The sequence below is a fragment of the Anabrus simplex genome, chromosome 1, assembly GCF_040414725.1.
Source record: "Anabrus simplex isolate iqAnaSimp1 chromosome 1, ASM4041472v1, whole genome shotgun sequence".
Classification (NCBI taxonomy): Eukaryota; Metazoa; Arthropoda; class Insecta; order Orthoptera; family Tettigoniidae; genus Anabrus; species Anabrus simplex.
In genome coordinates this window covers 752,799,984-752,823,040 of record NC_090265.1, presented here as the reverse complement: position 1 = coordinate 752,823,040, position 23,057 = coordinate 752,799,984, and the positions used below count along the sequence as shown (strand labels likewise).

The following is a 23,057-nucleotide window of genomic DNA, read 5'->3' as shown; positions in this document are numbered from 1 at the left end:
ATTCAAGCAGCCAGTCGGTACTCTTTGTTACATATTAATTATCCATATGTTTTGTACTATTTTAAGGGCTTCTTCAGTGCATTAATTGGATTCTTTAGAACAACAGTATAATAACATAACATATAGGTTACATACTCACCAATGACAACAGGTACAGCAAAGAGATCAGAATTGATTATTTTAACCATGTTGGTTAATCCTGTCTGTATTGACTTATATTCAAATTTCTATATAACACTTTCCTGCCTTGTCAGTACTTTACATATTTTATTATACTTCATTACCGTACATGTTTTGAGAGCTAACTACTCTCTTCTTCAGCGGTGCCAAAACATCAACTAATCTTTGGACTTTGTTCATTGGTACAAATATACTTATCAACAGAACAATTATATATAAATCTTGAAATTGTTAAAATATTTCTTTGTGTTTCAACTTTACTTACTTACTATGTCATTTATTATAAACTTAAAATAGAAAATTTCAAATCATAAATGAATAAAATCTATTAAATTAGTCACTATGTGGTATAATTTTAAATCTGTTCTGCTCTTGGAACTTACGCCCTTAGTTACATCTAAAAAATAAATAAAATGTTTCTTTGTGTCTAAATTTACCTTTACTTTGTCATTTAGTAAAACACTTTAAAGTAGAATAATTTCACAATTCATAATCTCGATATTAAAGACATGTATTCCAACATCCCCATCTCTAAAGCAATAAATATTGTTAGAAGGAATTTAACAGAACATAGCGGTTTAAGTAAAATTGAGATTAAAGAATTTATCAAGTTGTTAGCATACATATTAGAGAACAATTATTTTGGATTTAACAACAAAATATACAAACAGGAAAAGGGGTTGGCTATGGGTTCCTGGGCGTCGGGTATTCTGGCGAATATTTACATGGACAATTTGGAATCAAATAAAATAACTGAGAAAATTAAAGGATTAATCAAATGGTTGAGATTTTTGGACGACATTTTCATTATTATAGATTAAAATAAGTCGGTCCGTTAGAAGTATTAAGAAGGGTTAAAGAAATAGACAAAGATATAAAATTTACAATGGAGTCAGAGGAAGGAGGATCGCTGAACTACTTAGACATCAAAATAATGAGAAGTGGTAGGGAATCAGAGTACCAGATTTTTAGAAAAGAAATGACCACTAGCACTGTTATTAGGAAGGACTCCAACCATCCAGGGCAGCAGAAGAAGGCAACATTTTACAGTATGATGAGTAGAGCCCTTAAATTCCCCTTAAAAAGACAAGCTTTCAAAAAAGAGATGAATACTATGTATGAGATTTAAATTTAAGAATTTAATTTTATATCCATATTGAACTGAGAACGTAAGATAGGTAACTTGAAAGATCCACCTTTTCAATACAAATAAATGTTATACTGGTTAAGTTACAACATGTTTACTTGGAACTAGTTTCAACGCTATTTAACGTCATCTTCAGCCAAAATGTGAGAAATAAGCATAGGTACATACATACAAACATATACATTACACAAAATATTATAGCATCATGATTAAATAAGAATAAAAAAGAAATAAAATAGTGAATGGATATTCAATCACAAGTTCAGAACTTGGCAGTCATTGTCAAAACAACTCATGAAGGGTGAATTAAAATTGTACAAGCACGAGTTAGGACTAAACAAACATAATCTTTTAAAAATACATATAGCACTTTAAAACTTCGCTGTAGTCCGAGATGAACTTGATAGTCAAAGATTTGAATTTGTAGTCACTTTTTCCTTAAATGATGTCACTTATTAAATAAGAGTATAGTAAACATTTTCTTGAGCTTTTGACAGAAATACAATATTCAATTTGCGTAAGATGTTCCTCTGAGAGCTTTGAAGTTAGTCTTACGTCATGGCTGTGCTGTTGTCTGTGGTCTGTGTTCTCAGCACTGGGTGAACACATGGAAGAGTACAATCATAATAAAAACAATAGACCACAGACAAAACAGGACGTACAAAAACCAAAGACACGGAGCAGAGCCCTGCTACAACAGAGTAGCGAAAGGCCGGAAATTGAGAATCACTCAAACAACCAATCGGGGAAGCTACTTACGATTCGACCCGAAATTTTCACCAATAAAAATGGCCGTTATTCCAGCCTATGAAAATACCTTACCTAATATGGTAATGAGAGAAACATTGTAGAGGTTTCGATTGCGAAACTTGGCGATTTCGTGATCGAAGCCTCCACGTGGCAAATACAGTGTGATACAAAAGATGGGTTACAACAAGCATACTACTGGAGATCGCCAAAACCGAAAACTCATAATGATTAAATAAACGTAATCAACAATCAACTCTCTCCTGTGAGTCCTGAAAATTCTTATTAACATTTTAAAATAAAACAAACATTTCATCAACATCTTCACAAATGTCTTAATTCTTGCGATGGCGTTTTACCACAAATTTACATAAATACACAACCAAAAAAACAACAACAAATATTTAATTGAATTCTTCAAAAATGTCTGAGAGTTCCTTAGTTTTTCAATGACGATTTCATGACAAATTTTTAGCATAATGACAAGAATTAAATGATTCCATCCACTTTATGAACCTCTCACCACCGGCGACATCCTCCACCGCCGAATCACGAGCTCTGGTCGATAATAAATTTAAAAAAACACGTTAACTCAAATGGCGGTTTTAACTGGAGGTCCGAAATCTGTGAAAACACACTGATACCAACACATGTCACCCACATCTTGATGCGACTTTTACTAAGAGTATCTTGGAAGCAGAATTTCCTAAGCTCGAGCACAGGTATTGCTGTCCATAGGATAGCTGACATCAGCCGCCTGCCAACACGGTTTCCCTTTTCAGTCCCACCAGGGTCTCCGATGAAGCTTTATTCAGTTCACTCGAGTAGTGAACTCACAGTGAACATGTAGTAAGACATGATACAGTACGGGGCAACTGCACCACCAAGAATTCTGCGACACTGTACTCCCAGGTTGGATGCAAACAAGTCAGGAATTCATAGTGCCCCTTCCATCAGGCACGACAGGTTCCCTGGTTGGACCAGGTTATTGTGATCACTGGAACAGAGATCGATCCGCAGCAGAAAAGGAAGTTATACAGGAAAAGCCATAGCTCGGCTGTGCAGAAGAGTCTTTTGAGAAACTTAGACTGAAGGGTGGATTTTCTGTTTTTCTTGACGACTATTACTACATAACAAGAACTGTTAAAATTCTGTGTGAGGAGGATAACCTCACCCCAGATATCTTTGGGAACTCCAAGCCCCTGCCCAGGGCAAGCATGTTTAAAAATTTACCAAACATAAGAGACCAAATGAAATTAGGTAAGTTCACTGGAGTTTACCGTAATACTCGAAAATTTTACAAGGGATCCCTAGTTATGACAATGAATGAAAATCTTAACCTAAATGACATACTAAATTATACCTAACACGGTCTCATACGACCATTCTTATTACAAATAAAATCTTAAATAACCAATCAACTTTGCAATGTATCCAGCCGGATATGTACCCCAAAATTTGCTTACACCTAAGTTTCCTCGACTAATGGTTTCTAAAGTATCTTCTCATAACTAGGAGATTTATACTTGCAACAAATGGACTTGACTGATCCTCTTCTTTTCAGGATCGCTGACTGACAATGACATAGGGGTTAAAAATTTCAAAATTGTGCAGGGACCTCGAAATCTGGGGTCCAACTTACTAATGACATGGTCAGCAGCACTATTCATAGTATAGGTCTTTACATAAACCTGGTCACCCACAGACAGATTGTGCGGTCTTCGTCCGTGATTATAGTTACGTTGAACCTTAGCGTAATATACTTTCAAATTTTTATGCGCACCGAACCAAACAGCACGGATCGTTTCTGGATTCGCGACATCAGGTAGAAGATCATTAATTGACCACAGATTAGAGAGCGGAGAATTGGGAGTGAACACTAGCATCAGTGAAGCAGGAGATTGTTTATGATTTTCATGAACTGCAGTGTTGAAAGCAAATTATAACCAATTAAGTGATGAATCCCACTTAGAGTGGTCAGAAGAATGGTAGGCAATAAGAGCAGATCTTAAATTTTGATTGACTCTTTCAGCATAATTAGGCCTGGGATAATGAGGGGTGTAGTTATATGAGAAATAGATAAGTCAAAACAGAAGTTACAGAACTGCACAGATGTAAAAGCTCTAGCATTGTCACTTACCAAAAATTGACAGGGTCCAAATGAAGCAAAGATCTGTTTCAAGCAAGAAAGGGTAGTATTAGCACTAGCCATATGAGTTGGGAAAAACCATGTAAAACTCGAGATGCATCAACACACACAAGTATGAAACGATGGCCGGTCCGTGATAGTGGAAAAGGACCAGTGAAATCTATAAAGTCTCTCCATCGGGTGAGAAGCTTGCTCAGATGACAACAGACCAAGGCGGGTATTAGAAGCAGGTTTACTAATGTTACAGGCTTTACAAGATTTCACCAAGGTGCAGATTTCACCATCCTTGGATTTCCAAATGAAATGTTTACGGATTTTCTCTCTAGTCTTGAGCACACCGAGGTGTCCACCGACAGGGGATTCATGGAAATATTTGAAAAGAGGCGGAACTAAATTAGCTGGAACAACAATTTTGGGGTCTCTGCGACCACGAGCGGGACAACACGGAACACCGTTCTTAATGACATAGGGTTTGACATGCTCGCCAGATTTAATCTGTCAATAATAGCCTTCAATTCAGGGTCTTCTTCCTGATGTTTAGAAATATCATCAAATTCCTGAAGGAGCACACCAGATATACCAGTAGATGAGGCATCAGTTTGGAGAATGAAACGTTTAGAAAAATCTGGCATCGCCAGCACAGGAGCATTACATAAGGCAGATTTCAGATCATAGAAAGCTTCAAGTTGAGCATCACCCCACTCAAATATAGCATCTTTTCTCCTCAAGGCGTTTAATGGGGCTGCTCTTTCAGCAAAATTTGGGATGAATTTATGGAAGAAATTAACCATGCCAACGAACCTAGCTACAGCTTTGACATCTTTAGGGGTCGGAAAATTTTGAATAGCTGCAGCAGTATGAGATTGGTCAATAGAGACACCTTTTTCAGACGAAATATGCTCTAAGAAGGACATCTGGGGCTGCACAAAAGTAACTTGCTAGCTGTAAGGGTCAGTCCTGCTTTATGGAGCCTTTCAAGGACTTCATTGAGATGAATAAGGTCCTCCTCAAAAGTTTCACTGAAATTCATCAAATCGTCCAAATAATTTGAGTTTAATGTTTGACAAAACATTATCAAGGAGCTGAGTCAGGACCGCAGTGCCTGTGGCGAAGACAAGCGGTAATCTTTCAAATTCATAGAGGTTCCAGTCAGTGGCAAAAGCAGTGAGATGCTTGGATTCCTCAGCAAAAGGTATCTGATAATACGCCTGATTCAAATCGTAAGTGGTAAAAATTTTGGCATTTGCAAACCAAGAGAAACAAGAGTGAAGACGGGAAGAAGAACAGATTGAAGCACAACTCTCTTATTCAACATCCGATAATCAATTACAGGTCTGAAGCCAGCCTGTGGTTTAGGGACAAGAAAAATGGGAGAAGAGTACGCAGATTCAGAGGGACGTATTACACCATCAGCAAGCATTTGATCGATAATAGCCTTAAGGGTTTTCATCTTGAGGGGCAACAACCGATAAGGAGGAGAACGAACAGGTACATTGTCGGTTCTTCAAATTTATATTCCAAAACATTGGTTACCCGTAACTTATCGGTAAAGACATCACAAAATTTATCACAAAGATTTCTAAGTTGGTTAGCTTGATCATCAGGCAAGTGATTAGAGTCAAAAGCTTTGGGTTCACTTGTGTCCTCAGGGACACCATTGACATGATAAGGAAGAATAGGGGAACGATTACACAAGTTAAAGATTGTAACAGAAAATTTAAACTGGAACTCGTTGTACTGAAGGTTCAATATCATTCCAGTTTTGGCAATAAAATTAGCACCCAAAATGAAAGGACAAGATAAATCTTTCACCACTAGCATGGGCATTTTCCGCGTGAAATTACGATTCTAATTTTGACATTCAGACTTCCAGTCACATTCACTGAATTAGAGGTAGCCGTATGGCAGGTTAAAGATACATGTTTTAAAGAAGGGAACATACAAACAATTTTCACAGAATTATACCAGCTTTCATTCATGAAGGTAATGCTACTTCCAGAATCAACCAAAGCACAGACAGGTTCATTGTTCACCTATAAGCATATGTAAGGTAACTTACAAGGAGGAATAGTTGAAATACCACAAGATTGTGGGATATTGACACTTGGGTCAGATACAGGTTTATCATCAGCTACAGGATTGTGTAAGTAATCATCTAACCGACAGCGATAACAGACGAAACATGAAGCTCCACTGTGAGATTTGGCATAAGAATTGGCGGTTAGTCATCTGGAATTGCCATTACCAGAACACCCAGACCCGGAAGAATTGCGAGGACACTGTCTAGAAAAATGTCTATTCGACCCACAGTATCTGCAAGAATTAGTCGAGGAAGAAACTCTACCCACATTAGGATATGAATTGCCTAAGTGCTCAATCATAGGACAATTCCTCTGAAAATTTTCAAGTTGATCACCCACAGCAGGTTTTGAATTGTCTAAGGGTACAGTCTTAGGACAATTCCGCTGCAAATGATCTGTGGAGCCACAATTATAGCATGCTCATGAATTACGTGGCTTGGAAGGAGAAGAAACGGTACTAGTGACCTGAGAAGACATGCTCATAGGAGGAGGAGCTAACACAACACGTAGCTGGTTGGCATACCTAATGCCTTCGGCAGAAACAGTGATAGCTTCCAACTGAGTAAATGTAGCAGGTCGCGGTGACAGAGCAAGTTACGACCGATAATTAGGTGCAAGGCTCTCAACAATGCTACAACCATTTGAGACTCATAATAGTTGAGCATAAAAATCCCAGCATTGAACTTAATGTCCTGAATATATTCAGACAATGTTTCATTCAAATGCTGCACACAAAAATAATGCTTTTGCACCAAGGAAGACAATGCATGGGAAGGAATAAGGAACTCAAGCACATGCGTGTGAAATTGGTCAGTTGTCCACTTTTCAGAAATAGCTCTTATTATGATATGTTCAGAAAGAGCTCCAGATACATGTGGATATAAGACTTGGAAGAAAGTATCACTACTTAAAGAGTATACAATACCCTGATCTTTAAATTCAACCAAGAAACTTAGAAAGGTAATGATCTCATCAATTGAATTAGCGGTGAACTTAGATAAACCCTTAAATAGAGCTGTTAACAGGGGAGGTAAATTAGTAAACATTTGAGAAACCGCAGGCGTTGTAGGTACCTGAGAAGAACTGGATTGGTTATGGGAAGGAATCACAGTTGTATAGTAATCTTGGTTCAAACGTCCTTGGGAAAATTTGGAGTACTGAAAGTGAGGTTCGGACAGTAGATAGACTGCAACGAAACTGGTGCAGATATTCGCATCTGCGAAACATTTTCGCACATTTGAGAAACAACAACTTGGACGTGGGGATAACTTTGCATTATTGGAGGAAGAATAGCTTGTGTTGCAACAGAAGGTTGAGACAAAGATACAGTTCACGGGCAGAGAAGCACTTGTAAATATAACAGGAGAAGGTTGCAGGGGATCATTATCACAAGTTACCACATTACTAATTTGTGAAGCAGTTGATTCAGAGATAGTGTCACTGTCACAAGTTTCAGATGGAGCAGACACATTAACTACAGAACTGGAGTTAGACGACGCGTTGTCTTCTAGCAAGCCTACTATTTTATCGAAAATACCGGAAAACTTTGATAACAACAGCTCACATTCATGTCACTCGTTTGCAGATAAATTAAGAGCTAACAGATCGCGAATCCTGTACACGTTATGCTGCACTTGGGCTTTCACACGTGTTAACTGAGCATTAGACTGTTTAGAGGAACAAAAAGACAAAATAATAGCTTCGAATTCAGTAAGTTTATCTTTAACAATGGTCAAAGATGCACACACTTCATCTGTTGATAAACTGGGTACGGATATTGGCACATTAAGCGATTGCTTTAACAAGCTCGCGTCATCTCTAACCCTTCCTGTCGAATTCAATTTACTAATATGAAGTTCATAAACAAATTCCTCCTTCCTCAAATGGAAAGGGACAGGGATAGCAGGAAAGATGTTAACAAGAAATTACATTAGGAGATGATACCAGTTTTTTTTTTTTTAAGTTTAGATAAAGGTTACCGCTCCCGCGTCACTTTCTTCTACAACCACGCCTCAGCTAACAGTTGTCACTCCCCCCCCCCTTTTTGAGAGTTGGGTCACAAAATATTTGCACATATCAACAAAGTAATAAGGTAATAATCAAAATAACAAACCTGTAGGAACATACGCCAGCCGATGATACACCATGAGAACATTTCAAATTTCAACAACATACACATGGCTAGAAAAGAAGGTACGCAGAATTACCAACATGACAACTAGAGAAAGGATATAGGAAGCAGGCTGGGAAATCCAACAGAGGATGTGATCTTACGTGATGTTGTAGGGAAAAAGACGTGAGAGCGTTTACCCTTCATTCAAGTTTACTAATAATTAAGAAAATTTAACAAGTTAATATTACAGCAATTAAAAGGATAACATTAACCAGGAAACAAGATGAAACGAAAGACGAGATTTCTGTCCATGGTTCTTCCGAAAATCAAAATCTCGATAAATTGTTTTAACAACTTTTAAGGAAGGTGAGCACAGCTTGACAATGAAATTCATAAGGGAAATTTAACAGGGAATATAAACATAATTACAACCATCTTACAAGCCAAATAGAAAAAGAGTTTACAAATTATTACCAATAGTTTACAAGGAAAATAACAACGGAATTTGAAATTTAACGCAGAGGCCTTTAGAGTTGCTGTCCTCCCCTAATACACATCAGCGAGAGACGCATCGCTCCACAGGCTTACCCTAAATTGACGCAGCACTACGGGAGGCAACCCGAATGGAAAAATTAAAATTTATTACACAAAAGGTTAATAAAAAGGAATTGCCTCCAGAATAAAGGAGATGCCTAGCTGACGAGCTGAGGCATTACAAAACCGAAACGGTGAATACCAGGGCCTAAGGTAAACTCTGAAACAAATGAATTTACATATTAATTTAAGATTCAAGAAAAGAAAACATGCTTACCCTGAGGTGACCGGAGCCGCTGAGCGTACCTCCGACTGTGAGGACGTACGGAAACCAAAGACGCGAAGCAGAGCCCTGCTGCAACAGAGTAGTGAAAGGCCGGAAATTGAGAAACACTCAAACAGCCAATCAGGGAAGCTAGTTACGATTCTACCTGAAATTTTCACTAATAAAAATGGCTGTTATTCCAGCCAATGAAAATACCTTACCTAATATAGTAATGAGGGAAACATATTCTAGAGGTTTCGATTGCGAAACTCAGCGATTTCGTGATCGAAACCTCCACGTGGCAAGTACAGGGTGATACAAAAGATGGGTTACAACAAGCATACTACTGGAGATCTCCAGTACCAAAAACTCATAATGATTAAATAAACGTAATCAACAATCAATTGTTTCTCCTGTGAGTCCTGAAAATTCTTATTGACATTTTAAAATAAAACAAACATTTCATCAACTTCTTCACATATGTCTCAATTCTTGCGATGGCAATTTACCACAAATTTACATAAATACACAACCAAAAAAACAACAACAAATATTTAATTGAATTCTTCAAAAATGTCTGACAGTTTCTTAGTTTTTTCAGTGACGATTTCATGACAAATTTTTAGCATAATGACAAGAATTAAATGATTCCATCCACTTTATGAACTTCTCACCACCGGAGACAGAAACAATTGGAAGCGTTTGAGATGTGGGTCCAGAGATGAATCCCTTGGATTAAGTGGATTGAAAAGAGAACAAATAAAAGTGTTCTGCAGGAAATTCAAGGCAAGAGAGAACTGATGCTAATGATGCAGAGAAGAGGAGCTAAATTCCTTGGCCATATCTTGCAACACAATACCTTTCTTACCTATCTGCTGGAAGGAAATCACGGGGATAAAAGGCCGAGGAAAGCCTTCGTTATGGTTGCTGCTGTGCAGGCAAACAATGGTTGCCTTTAGTTTGACTACTGTATATTTTTGAAAGAAACCTGTATAGTAAGAAGTTCGTCTTTAATAAAACAAATTAAGAAATTGAGGGACCATTACATGCTTTTAAGAGTGTAGTCTATACTGGTATTTAGTTAAATTAAAGCAAAATCTGATGTAAATACGAACGATTAAACACTGTGAAACACTGGAAATGTTGTCAAAATGGAAATAATTTGCAATGCCACAAACTTTTCAAGCCAGGCTGAGTGGCTCAGACAGTTGAGGCGTTGGCCTTCTGACCCCAATTTGGCAGGTTCGATTCTGGCTCAGTCCGGTGGTATTTGAAGGTGCTCAAATACATCAGCGTTGTGTCGGTAGATTTACGGGCACATAAAAGGACTCCTGCAAGACTAAATTCTGGCACCTCAGCGTCTCCGAAAACCATGAGAGTAGTTCGTGGGACGTAAAGCCAGTAACATTATTATTATTAAACTTTCCAACATTTATATAGAACTAAAAATGAGAACAGCTAATGACGAATTTATCCCATTGTCTCGTTACCAGTGAAATTGAGAGCAGTGGAGTGGAGATGTGGATTCTACGCACACCTTGAACAGTGTTTCAACATGTAAACAAAGAGTTTTGCGTTCTTCTTGGAAATATTCCCTAGTTTCTACTCGATGGTCGAATATTATCAACATCTTTGGTCCAGCACCGCAAGAGATGGATACAACTGGTACAAGTCAAACATGGACAAGAAGTATCAAATGCTCAAAACCAATCTAACAGAATACTCACAATAAGTGGAAGAGTGGGCAACCTCAGAGATCAGAAGATCGATGAAAATTCTGGCACGGTAAGAAATTGTTGAAATGTTATGAAAGAAAAAGCAGTAGTTTCTTGTGAAAATAAAATAATAATTTAATTCATGAAACAAGGCAATTAAACAACATAAGTAGGGGAGTCATCCTCATAAGAAAAAAATACAAGTAACTAATTAAAATTAAACTAATCAATAAGATTAAAGATTAAATTCAGCTGGCCCTTAGAAAGATTAAAATTGAACAAGGCAGTAGCCTTGACCCTATAATACCAATAAGTCTTTGATAAAATTAATTCACGATTCACCTCGACCTTACATTTAATTCAAAAATTTCTTCACTTCTTTCAATTTTTTAAATTATACCCAATCAGCTTAAATAGCGACCACAGAGTTTTCACCAGGTAATTGAATCCCAAACTCGCGTTTCAGAAAGGAGAATTAAATAATTGGCATAACCTGTCCAAAGACAGATATGACAAACCCAAGCCAAGGGAGAAAACAGGTAAACATGAAAACATAAAGGAAAGATCACTTGACAATGCTCCACCAAGAAGCCAGACCAATCTCGGTCCAATCATCAAAATCCACACCCACGCATGTCAACAATTCAATAATCATTACCATCACTACCAGTTGCTATGGAAACAACAGCATGCCCAGAAACAATAGATACCACCCAATCCCAAAAGCCGAGCAACAAAGGTACAAACCCAAAGAAAATAATAGGAAAACGAAAAGAAGAGAAAAGCAAAATATGATAATAAATTAAATTAAGATAAAGCAGAAAGTAGAAAATCATTGAAAACCCGAACCGAGATTCAGGAACCTAGGTGAAATCTCCTGTGGTCCTTAAACCTTTAATATGTCAGTCTTTTTAAGTTACCTAATACCATAAATGGTTAAATAAATTTCATGAGATCCACCTTCTTAATGCACCAAAATATAACTTATCAGGCAAATAACAAATAATAATAATACGGTAACATTAATATTAAGCTGGATGTAGCATAATAACCAGGATACAATTTACCTTTAAAATTCCCTAGGTAATATAAATTAGAAAAATAGTATGATACCCGATTTACAGATTAGCATCAGCTTAAAAAATATATAATAAATAAGATGACTGAGGATGGGACGAAATTTTTGATTACTTCCTTGAGATACCAAACACGCAAACAGTCCAGGAGAAGATATTTCCAGAAGTGATTTTTAAATTGTCCCAGAAGGAGGTATTGAATAAAATCATGAATTACTTACTTGTTGTCTTCAGATTAGCAGTAACACCTTGGCGTCCGTAAGGCTATACTGACACAGATAAGATCATCCAATAGTTATTTCAATACTTTAAAAATAGGAGGACGAATTCCGACACAAACATGAAGAAGAATTTCCTGAGGGTGAAAACCCTCACACTAAACCAATCTAACCAGGATTCGTGATGTATGCCGAAGCCAGAAGTTGGCATGGGCACCACACGCATCTTGCTCTCGTCATGCTAAGCAACAACTCATCAATGCGGGCAAGCTCACGCCCTGCAGGAAATGGCCGAGTGCAGTGATTGGCCAGAGAGGGAGAGAGGAGAGGAGTAGACTCGCTCTTAATGTAATGCCACAACTAAGGACGAAAGATCTCACTTTGTGGCAATTTAAAAAAATACATAAGAAGACTTTAAACGATAAAACAATGTTCCTAGGACGGAGGGGATATAAATAAAAATTAGCTACATGAAGTCCCACAGAAAATAGTGGTGGAAGACAAGATGTAATAAATTCCAATAGACATCAATTTCCACAGCGATAATGCTAGTTCGAAATATAGTTGGAGAGGGCTAGAAACACATTACCAAGGTGACAAACTGAGCAACAGCTTCCTCGGAGATCGTGATCCTCAGAACTGAGAAGACTATATCCATTAAATTTAAAGTATTGTTTGTCAGAATTTGTTACAAATAATTAGTAAAATATCTAACAGTCCGCGAGCATTGACACCAAGCTATAAGTGAAATTGCAACAAGTTTTGTTAGAAATCTGAGCTTTTGATTCAACTTGAAATGTTCAACAGCATGCAACATTGAAAGAGTTGATGCTTGTCAGTTTGACTTCATCACACACTAAGGCATCAATGGTCCTATCTGTTCCTGGTTGAGGTAGAATGAGCAAATTGGTAGGCCCCTTTCAGCCTTAATGAGCTCTCATCATGCACCCAATTGAACCGCTGTAGCTAGTAAACATTGATGGCACTGAATGACTACTTTCCTATCAGTGGGTGCCTGGATGTGTTTTATTAAGTGAAGAGCAATGAATGAACCTACCTAACAACTGCTTGAGATATGAACAGGCATTGGATTATTTGGTCAACTGACCAGGAGTGTAATATTTGCCTGTTAAACTTGGAAAAGCAAGTGATATTTTCCAACAACATTGCCTTCGGAGGATTCTTCGTGTCTCGCATCGTTTTACAAACATCGCTCTGGAAACCTCTGTCATCTGTGACCAAGTGCCGGTCCTATTCTCTGCAATGCATGATGGTGTTCTCTCACTTCAGGATGAACCAGTGCTGATCTGTGGTTCTAAACCTCAGACTAACCCAGTGTGGGTGATGCAGTCACTTGCTTGTGTTCTGATGTGTTTTGATATTGTTAATTTGATACAATCGTTTCATCTACATCACAGGGTTCATTTTGGTTTTTTAAAATTCTAATCCTGTATAGATAAGTTTTCAAAAGGTGAAAAACTGAAAAATGAGTCAGTGATAGAATCTAACACTATGAAATGTTACCAAAAGTCAGTGTGAAAACAGTAAAGAGGGAAACAAGAAGTGTGAGGTACTTCTGTCCATTGAACAGCAAAAGTATGTGTGTGTGTTTGTCTTCTCTTAATTTTCACCACAAATCAAACCTTTGTGCAAGAAACTTCTTCTTGTTCTTCTTCCAATTTTTTCTTGGGTCTACGACCTCCATCTACCACTCTTTTTCCCTGCTTCCAGCATTTCTTCTATCTTTCCTCCTCTGCTCTCTATTCTCTCCTCCTCTGTGTCATCATTTCAGCTCACTTGTGCGTCCCAAACCAGCTGCCCTAGTAGAGATCGGGCCAGCTAGGAAGACATCCGGTGAGGGGAAGTGTGTGAGTGAGAAAGCAGAGCCGTGGGAGCGAGAACACTGACTTCTTCTTCTCGCTCTGTGTTGTGGCGACGTATAGTTGACCCAAAATATTTGTTATAACTGACATGTAACACTCTGCAGACTTTTAGTGAGTGGAATTTTCTTCCAGCTGTAAATTACAGACATACCTAGCTGAAATGAATTTATTTACAAGTGTTACAGATGATAGATAGATTTAAGGAGTTAGAACATAATTTAACCTCTTATTATAGTAGCTGTGAAAATCGTTTTCATGTATCAATTTGCGCAGTCATTATTTTAAATTATAATTTAATGTAAAATTAACTTTACGACGATGTAGATGACAGTGTAGAATATGGTTTGCTATAACAGTAAGGCTTCATAACCTGAGTCACATCATGTAAAATAAGTCGATTACTAATAATAATAAGAATAAGATAATATACATCAAGAATGAAACACACTACAAGAAAATTGAAAAACTCTCATATACTATGTGAAAAAGGAGGATAATTTTTTACGGTCATCTTCTCCTCAGAATGAACTCTAATAGATTACGCGAACAAATCTTTGACTTCTTCCGTAACCGCAAAACAAAACCAAACTGGTTCAAAGAAACTGAAAAAGACCTGGTAGAATCAAGAATTACAGAAAATTCACTGTTCAGTCGAACAGCTAAAGTAGTAACTAAAGAAGAAAGTATAAGGTTCCAAGACAAATCTACATTAAAAGCCAAATCTATTATCTCGGAAGATGAGAGGAAACGAAGATCAGAAATAATGAAGAAATACTCAGCACTAAGAAAAGAACAACACACAGAGAAAGGATTGATTCAACATACCCCAAAGAGAGTGAAATCAAATAATAATAATAATAATAATAATAATAATAATAATAATAATAATAATAATAATAATAATAATAACAACTTCTTTTGCTAGAAGTCGAGAAAGCAGGGTTAGACTATATGATCGTTTACCCCTAGCTCCTTAATGCCAAGATTTTGTTTCCCTCTTGTAAAATAAGAAATGTGACTTAACAATATGACATATATAACAATATAATGGTTCTCAGGTACAGAAACAAAATATAATTCATAAAAAGAAACACCGTAAAGGGTCTACATATGCTGAGTAAAAGGCAACAACGTATGTATAGAAAGATAACTTAAATGGCACTTGAAATAATAAATAATGACACAAGAAGCTTCTCATTCACAAACGAAGATATTTTCAGAGAAATCCAACTGCTTCAGCAAGGAAAAGCTGCAGGAAGTGATCAAATTACTGGGGAGGTATTAAAGACAATGGGGTGGTACATAGTGCCTTATTTAAAATTTCTCTTTGACTATGTCATAAATAATAGTGTAATACCAAAGGAATGGAAGGAATCTATAATAATACCAATTTATAAAGGAAAGGGTGATAAAAGGAAACCAGAGAACTACAGACCAATCAGCCTGACCAGTATAGTTTGTAAAATTCTGGAGAGTTTAATATCGAAGTACATCAGAGGGATATGTGATGATAAAAATTGGTTCATGAGGAGCCAGTATGGATTTAGAAAGAAATTTTCTTGTGAGGCACAACTGGTGGGATTTCAGCAGGACATATCAGATCAGTTGGATTCAGGAGGTCAGTTAGATTGCATAGCCATAGATCTTTCCAAAGCCTTTGATAGAGTGGAACATGGAATATTATTAAAGAAATTGGAGGGAATAGGATTGGACGTAAGGGTTACACGTTGGATAAAAGCATTTCTAAATTCAAGGGTTCAGAAAGTCAAAGTAGGAAATAATGTATCTCAGGAAGAGAAAGTTTGGAAGGGAATTGCACAGGGTAGTATAATCGGTCCGTTACTTTTCTTAATATACGTAAATGATTTAGGGAACAATATAACATCAAAAATAAGATTGTATGCAGATGACATAATTGTTTATAGAGAAATAAACAACATTGAGGATTGTTCAGAATTACAAAGGGACCTTGAAAGTATCCAACAATGGGTTGAAGAAAATAATATGAAGGTTAATGGAGGCAAATCAACTGTTACAACTTTTACAAACAGGAGCTTTAAAACTGAATTTGAATATACTTTGGATGAGGTAGTTATCCCAAAAGATGGCAAGTGCAAATACTTAGGTGTGAGATTTGAAAGTAATTTGCACTGGAAGGGTCATATTGATGACATTGTTGGGAAAGCATACAGATCATTACATGTCATAATGAGACTACTTAAAGGATGCAACAAAGAATTAAAAGAAAAAAGTTACTTGAGTATGGTTCGTCCATTATTGGAATATGCAGACAGTGTTTGGGATCCTCACCAAGAATACCTAATAAAAGAAATAGATAGTGTGCAGAGGAAAGCAGCAAGATTTGTAACAGGGGATTTCAGGAGAAAGAGTAGTGTATCAGAAATGTTAAAGGAACTTGGGTGGGAAACTTTAAGTAAGAGAAGGGAGAAAACTAGACTTACAGGATTATATAGAGCCTATACAGGAGAAGAAGCATGGGGAGATATCCGTGAGAGGCTTCAGTTGGAAAATAATTATATCGGCAGGACTGACCACAAATATAAAATTAGAAGGAATTTTAGCAGAAGCGATTGGGGTAAATTTTCATTCATTGGGAAGGGTGTGAAGGAGTGGAACAGTTTACCAGGGGTAGTGTTTGATCCTTTTCCAAAATCTGTACAGATATTCAAGAAGAGAATAAACAGCAACAGAGAAAATAAATGAAGTGTTAGAGGGCATTCGACCGGTGCAGGTTATTGTAAATAAAAAAATGTGTGTGAATAAATTAATTCCATCCCCTGGTCTAAGGAGTTTGGACAGCCAAAGTAGGGGACTGCCTGTAGGGGTGAAGTACAGTGGGGACTTCGAGGGCCCTGGGACCGCTACGGTAGCTGTGAAGGCCCTTCAGGAACTCTGAAAAGTGGTGGCAAAAGGGGCTCTGGTTAAGACGCAGCAGGTCGTTATGCTACTTAGGATCCAGAACGGGTAAAAAAAAAAAAAAATAGTAAATAAATAAATGCAATGTAAATATTAATGTTATACCAGTTTTATAGTATCATTTGAAGCAATTCCACATACTGTATATCAGTTGACTATATTTGTAAGTAGTACAGGAGATATTACAATTAGAATTTTGTAAACAATATAAATTTATTAAGGATGAGCTGTGTGTTTAATAGAAAACATTGTTAGCGTAAATTGTATAATATTGTATTATAGGAAAAATTTTCTTCTCTTGTTAATTTAATATTTAGTGCTTGACAATAATGTATATTAGTGTACCATTTGCCACCGAGGTAGACACCTCATTTGCAAATAAAGAGATTTTGATTTGATTTTGATGATCAAAATGAGCACAAATGTCCTCTAGAATTCTTCAATTCCACTGAATCCTCCGTCATCATTCTGTCGTCCTCACCGGATGACATGTCGTCGGCTCGCAGCTGGATCACAAAGGACTCGATAATGTCTTCAAGAGGTTCCTCATCCCTCATGAAATCTTTCTCCACCTTCTTTGTGTGTTCACATTTATGCTTCCAGTCTTCGGCAGATATTGACGCGAATTTCTGTCTAGCGAATGGCTCTATGTCATCAATAGTGAAGGTGACTTGTAAGAAGCTACCCGGTTCTTCATTTCTGCCCACATTATTTCATTACTGTTTAATTCAGGATGATATGGGGGCAGTCGAAGGACCGGGTGTCCATAGTGTTCCACGAGTCCATCTAGGTCATAGGTTTTGTGTGCAGGCTTGTGCAATTTGATAAACTCATAAAGCTCGTGTTTGTACATCGTCTCATGGTGTGGAATGTTCCCATTCACTAGCCAGAAAAGCATCGCTACTTGCCGTGAACTGGAGGTTGGAGCACGATCTACTTCCTTGTTGTGATATGACGCGTTGTCAATCACAAGAACACTGCGAGGTGGAAGATTAGGTATAAGCATATCTTTCACCCACTTAAAAAAATTGTCACTATTCATATCATTGTGGTAGTCATCACTCTTGCTGACAGACTTCCAGATTAGCAGACAGTTCTTGATGAAGCCCATTTCCCTGCCAGAATGTACAACTATAAGTCGTTTTCCTTTTGACATGGGCACTGATATACCGGATATTGAATCATCAGACCAGCCTTTGCTGGATACATGGGACGTATGTATATAGGTTTCATCCATGTACACTATAGGCCTATCCTCCACCTGATACTGGGCAATTTTTTTCAAATAAACAAATCTTTTGTATTTTTTGTCATGCTTTTCCATTAGGATGCGCTTATTAGTGTTAGTTTTTTCCCAACGATATCCTAATGATCGAAGGATTCGCTTGACACTGGTATTGGATCCTTTGAACTTTAAGTCTTTCTCTAACTTTGCATGAATTTTTGAAACTGTAGGTAAACATTTTTCAACTAAATAAAAATTGTTAACAATACGACGTATGGCACCTTAGCCAAAGTTGTCCAGTCAAGTAACATTCTTTGTGCGCATTCTTTTTTTGTTTGGTGTTTCAAAGAGACTGTCCATAGGTTTTCCTAATTCTATCACTTTTCATTTTTCGCTCTTAATCTGTGCCACAGAACTTCCTGACACTCCAACAGTTGCTGCTACTCTTTCCTGCACTTTCTTACAGTCTATCACGAACTTTTCTTCCACTGCCTCCCTTTCCATAAAGTCTATAACGTTCGAGATTTCTGCACGAGTCTGACTCTTCAGCACCTTATGATGCAGGCTACTTTTAACGCCTTCCATACTGTCACTTATAGGCCTAACGTACACCACCACTAATCACAGTTACTACACAATGAGAAAGTACAAAGCAGCGTGCGTCAGCTGAGTGTACGCTTATGCACTGAACTGTCCTTGTAGCAGGAGCTCTGTTAGGAGGGGATGCGCTACGCTGGATCATCCAAAGAACACATGCGCGACCAGACGTCTTCCTAGCTAGCCTTATCTCTACACTGTAATAGGCCTTCTCGATGTCTATATATGTCATCAACAGATCTTTTCTCCATCACATACCTTTGTGTGAAGATCAGGTGAAATGTTGATCTGTCTTTCCAAAAGCCATATTGTTCTTCTTCCATTTCCTTTTTTTGTCTCGAATTTCTTAACCCCATGCAAGATCCATATCATAGGATATAAACTTCATGTTTTTGATCCTTTTTCAATACTATATTATGCAATATTATTGAATTACATTACTAAACTAGGGACTAGTATCGGCCTTGGCTGGCCATCTTCAGCCTTAATGTAATAGATCTAATAATCTGTTTTTTTCATTCTGCTAGCAGTATTGCTAAGACTTGAAAATTTTGCAGCACATCCAGCGAAGCTCACATCTAGTGAGAATCACTCTCAATGTAGTGTGATGGTCGTATCTGTGAGTTGAGAAAGATTTCCTCTCAGTGTATGGTGCACTTTGAACTCCTCTTTTATGTTCCAACCAGGTCACATAGAGCTCAAAGAAGAGACACATCACAGGACAACAGGGTGACAGCACGAGAAGCTCAGCTACACAAGAAGATCGCAGAGCTGGAGGAGCGACTTGTGGATATGAGGCGTGAGCTGGAGAAAGTGAACCCTGAAGCAGAGAGCCGCAGATTGAAGGTGAGTTCTTTCTAACATACACCCCAACTTGCTACTGCTCAGCGCATCTCTGGCCCTACACAGAAGAAGCCCGTTATAGCGAGAATTCTTAATGAGGAAAAACTTACTCGCTATAGCGGATTTTCATTATATTTGATTTTTGTAAAAGTCAGGAAAAATCATACACACATTAAACTCAGTATCAAACAGCAATCAGTTTGTTCAAAACTTGTGTTTTTGTAGATTTGCATACTGTGCCTTACTCGTTATTTTTCTAATTCCCAGGCAACATGAATGTGTACGTTCAGTTTCATTCTGATAAATTGGAGTGGTATCACTACATTGGCTTCTGTGGAAAACATTTCAGTTTTCTTGTTCAAACATTGTTACCCAACCTAACTTAACCGTATACTTCAAGCACCAGTAGAGTAATGATAAACTTTTCACTATAAATTTGCTTTCCAAAATTTAACCAAACGCGACAAAATACAGTTAGTGCGTTCCTCATTAAACAGTTTCTTGCTTAGCATGTCTTGAGTTGGAAGTCCCGATCCATGTTGTATTAAATCTATTTAGAAATACCTTACTTACCGCATCACAAACTTTCACTATTACTGCTTAGTATGATCACATTTTTCCCAGCCCCGAAAATGTTCTTTGTCATCCCTTTTGAAAGGAATGTCATTTCTAACACTGATTAGAGCCCTCGCCACAGAAGGCAGGTCGGGGAAAGTTGTGCGAGAACAGGAAATGGCCTCGAATTTGTAAACTTTAGAGAGTAAATTACACTTTCTGGAAGCAAGTAGTTAGAATTTAGTTTGGTTCTCCGGTTTTTGTTGATATTGCTGAATAACCCAGTAAGCCTGTTTGTGCTTGTTTTTTGCATTCCATTCAGAAGTTAGAAATTTATTCTGTGTTGAGAGAAACAATGAAGAGTATCAGTCCTGTGGATTAAGAACATAATCATGTGAAGTTGACTAGTGTGGTGCATATTTTTTTCTTGTGGGACCAGTTATGGATACTAAAAAGTCATGAAATTGCTTACTAATGGACGCAAAATTCAGGAAGTGGACAGGCCTCCGCATCTTTCAGTGGTTTGTTAAAAATGAAGCCATACTTTCCAGTGTCGACTTAGTTAAATGTAACAAAAACTTTCCAGTCTGTCAAACACACAACAACTTCAATATCAATTATAACACTATCAACATACAAAGAATGACATGTTTCATTCTACAAGAACATCCTCGGATTCTATCAAATCACTTAAAACAAGCATATATATGTACAGTATTGTTTATGTTGTCATTGATAGAGAGTTTAGTGATAATATGAACCAGTATTTACAAATAATAAATTTAAAACTGTTGATATAATGAAAAAAGTTCTGCACTTATTTAGACTCCCAATGCTAAGTCCATTGTCACCAAACACTATTTCAGGACTGTGGTCATGGAAAGTTTTGGGTATAGCACACTGTTCATGGAGAGGGGAGGGGAAGCATAGGAGGGGCATATGGAGCATTGTGGATCCTTCCTATTGGAAGTTAATATCTAGTATACTGTACCGTGGAGAGGGGGAAGGGGGGGAAATAGGGCGGAGGGAGTGGAGCGCTGTGGAACCTTCTTTCAACACTGGAGAGGGGAGAGAAGGTTACACTGACCTGCGAATTCAAACTTTCTGATCATAGCCTGAAGTTTACATAGTGTTCCTTTATATTTCGGGCATACTGATTCCGGAACTGAAGTCAGTTTTCTCCTATCACATCAGGTTTTTGTGCAAATTCAAAATGAAAATTTGATAAATATGCAGCACGTGCACATGCAAGATTACTATTATCACATGTAAAGAACACTTCTTTCTTATTATTTTCATCCATCTGAACACTCCTATCTTACACTGGTATACCTACGAACATAATACAAAGGTATGTAGTCTATTGTGTTAACAGATCTATAGAAAAACACAGCCAAATGACCAAAATTTACTACGCATTAAGCCTCATAACATACTGAGAATGGTAAATCTACGGTTTCAATTTGATAATATCCTACCTTGGTATAAGAAACGTCTTTGCCTTGTTTTTCATGTGTAAGGAGTAGTTGGACCTTCTCTCTTTAGTAATCAGCAGTAATCTGCCAGCATGTTTTTGTTCCATTTCCCTTGATCTCTGCGTTCCATTTCCTGTAGATCCTGATGGCATCTTTCTCCTTGCTCTTCGCTCAGCATTCCTAGGTTCTCAGGGAAATAGTCCAGATGTGAATGTAACATGCGCACTTTCAAGCTTATTTTGCAGCCTAAATCTTGGAAAGAAACAAGCAGTCTATCCACCATTTGTTTGTAGTTTGAATCCTTTGTGTTTCCAAGAAAGTTTTTGACCACATTCTGGAATGCTGTCCATGCCGATCATTCTGCAGTTCACATAATGTCTTCAAAATTAGTACCAGAAAGAAGATTTCTGATATCTGGACCTGTGAAAATACCCTCCTTGATTTTGGAATTACTGATGCCTGGAAATGTATGACATAGGTACTGAAAGCATTCACCTTCATTGTTTAGGGCCTTAATGAATTGCTTCATAAGCCCTAGTTTGATATGAAGTGGAGGTAACAGTATTTTGCTCTTGTGAACAAGAGTTTCTTGTTTTATGTTTTTTGACCCTACAATCCATTGTCCACGTGGCCATTCTTTTTGAGTCCAGTGATGTAACCTTGCTCGACTGTACCACTCACACAGAAAGCAGAGGTGCTTTGTGTAACCTCCTTGTAAACCTAACAGAATATCTATCACTCTGAAATCTTCACACACTTGCCACTTGTGTTCCTGGTACTTCAGTTTACACAACAGCATTTTGAGATTTCCATATGATTCTCGCATAATAACTGAAAGAGCAATGGGAATGGATGCAAGTTTGTTTTCATTGTGAAGTAGGATGCACTTCAAACTACGCTTGGAGGCGTTGATGAAAAGTTTACAGTCAATAGGGTCATACTGTGGTGCTCCTAGTTTTAAGATAACCTCCGGAATGTTGTTGCAGTAAACCAAGGCTCCCTCTTCAGAAAAGAAGAGGTGTAAATTCTTGTTCACGATGTCTTGTACCAATAGTACGTTGTCCCTTGTGCCAACATCTTCCTTTCACAAAGTCTAGACCCGAGTAACTCGTCAGATTCCTTTGCAAGGCCAAGATCTTGAACAAAGTCATTTAATGCACTTTACTTGAACAGTCTCGGTTCTTTTTGAACACATTCAGGGGAGAAATCACAATCATAGTTAGTGCCCACCATTTCTACGTCAGATTCAGAAGAGGGACAATCCTGTAAATGTTCTGGTCGCTGTGGTACTGGTGTATCAGGGCCATGGGGAATGGG

At 37.6% G+C, this 23,057-nt stretch overlaps 1 protein-coding gene across 6 annotated transcripts in view; it reads left to right on the top strand.

The window, feature by feature from the left end:
• Nucleotides 1-23,057, top strand: part of Cep290 (Centrosomal protein 290kDa) — a 1,403,175-nt gene that overhangs the window by 1,226,627 nt on the left and 153,491 nt on the right. For all 6 annotated transcript variants that reach the window (XR_010858542.2, XM_067136188.2, XM_067136189.2 and 3 more), the window contains one exon: nucleotides 19,554-19,713. Coding sequence is in view for 5 of the 6 variants with exons in the window: in XM_067136188.2 (XP_066992289.2) it covers nucleotides 19,554-19,713 (160 nt within the window). In the remaining variant the exon portion in view is untranslated. The remainder of the gene's footprint in view (nucleotides 1-19,553; nucleotides 19,714-23,057) is intronic.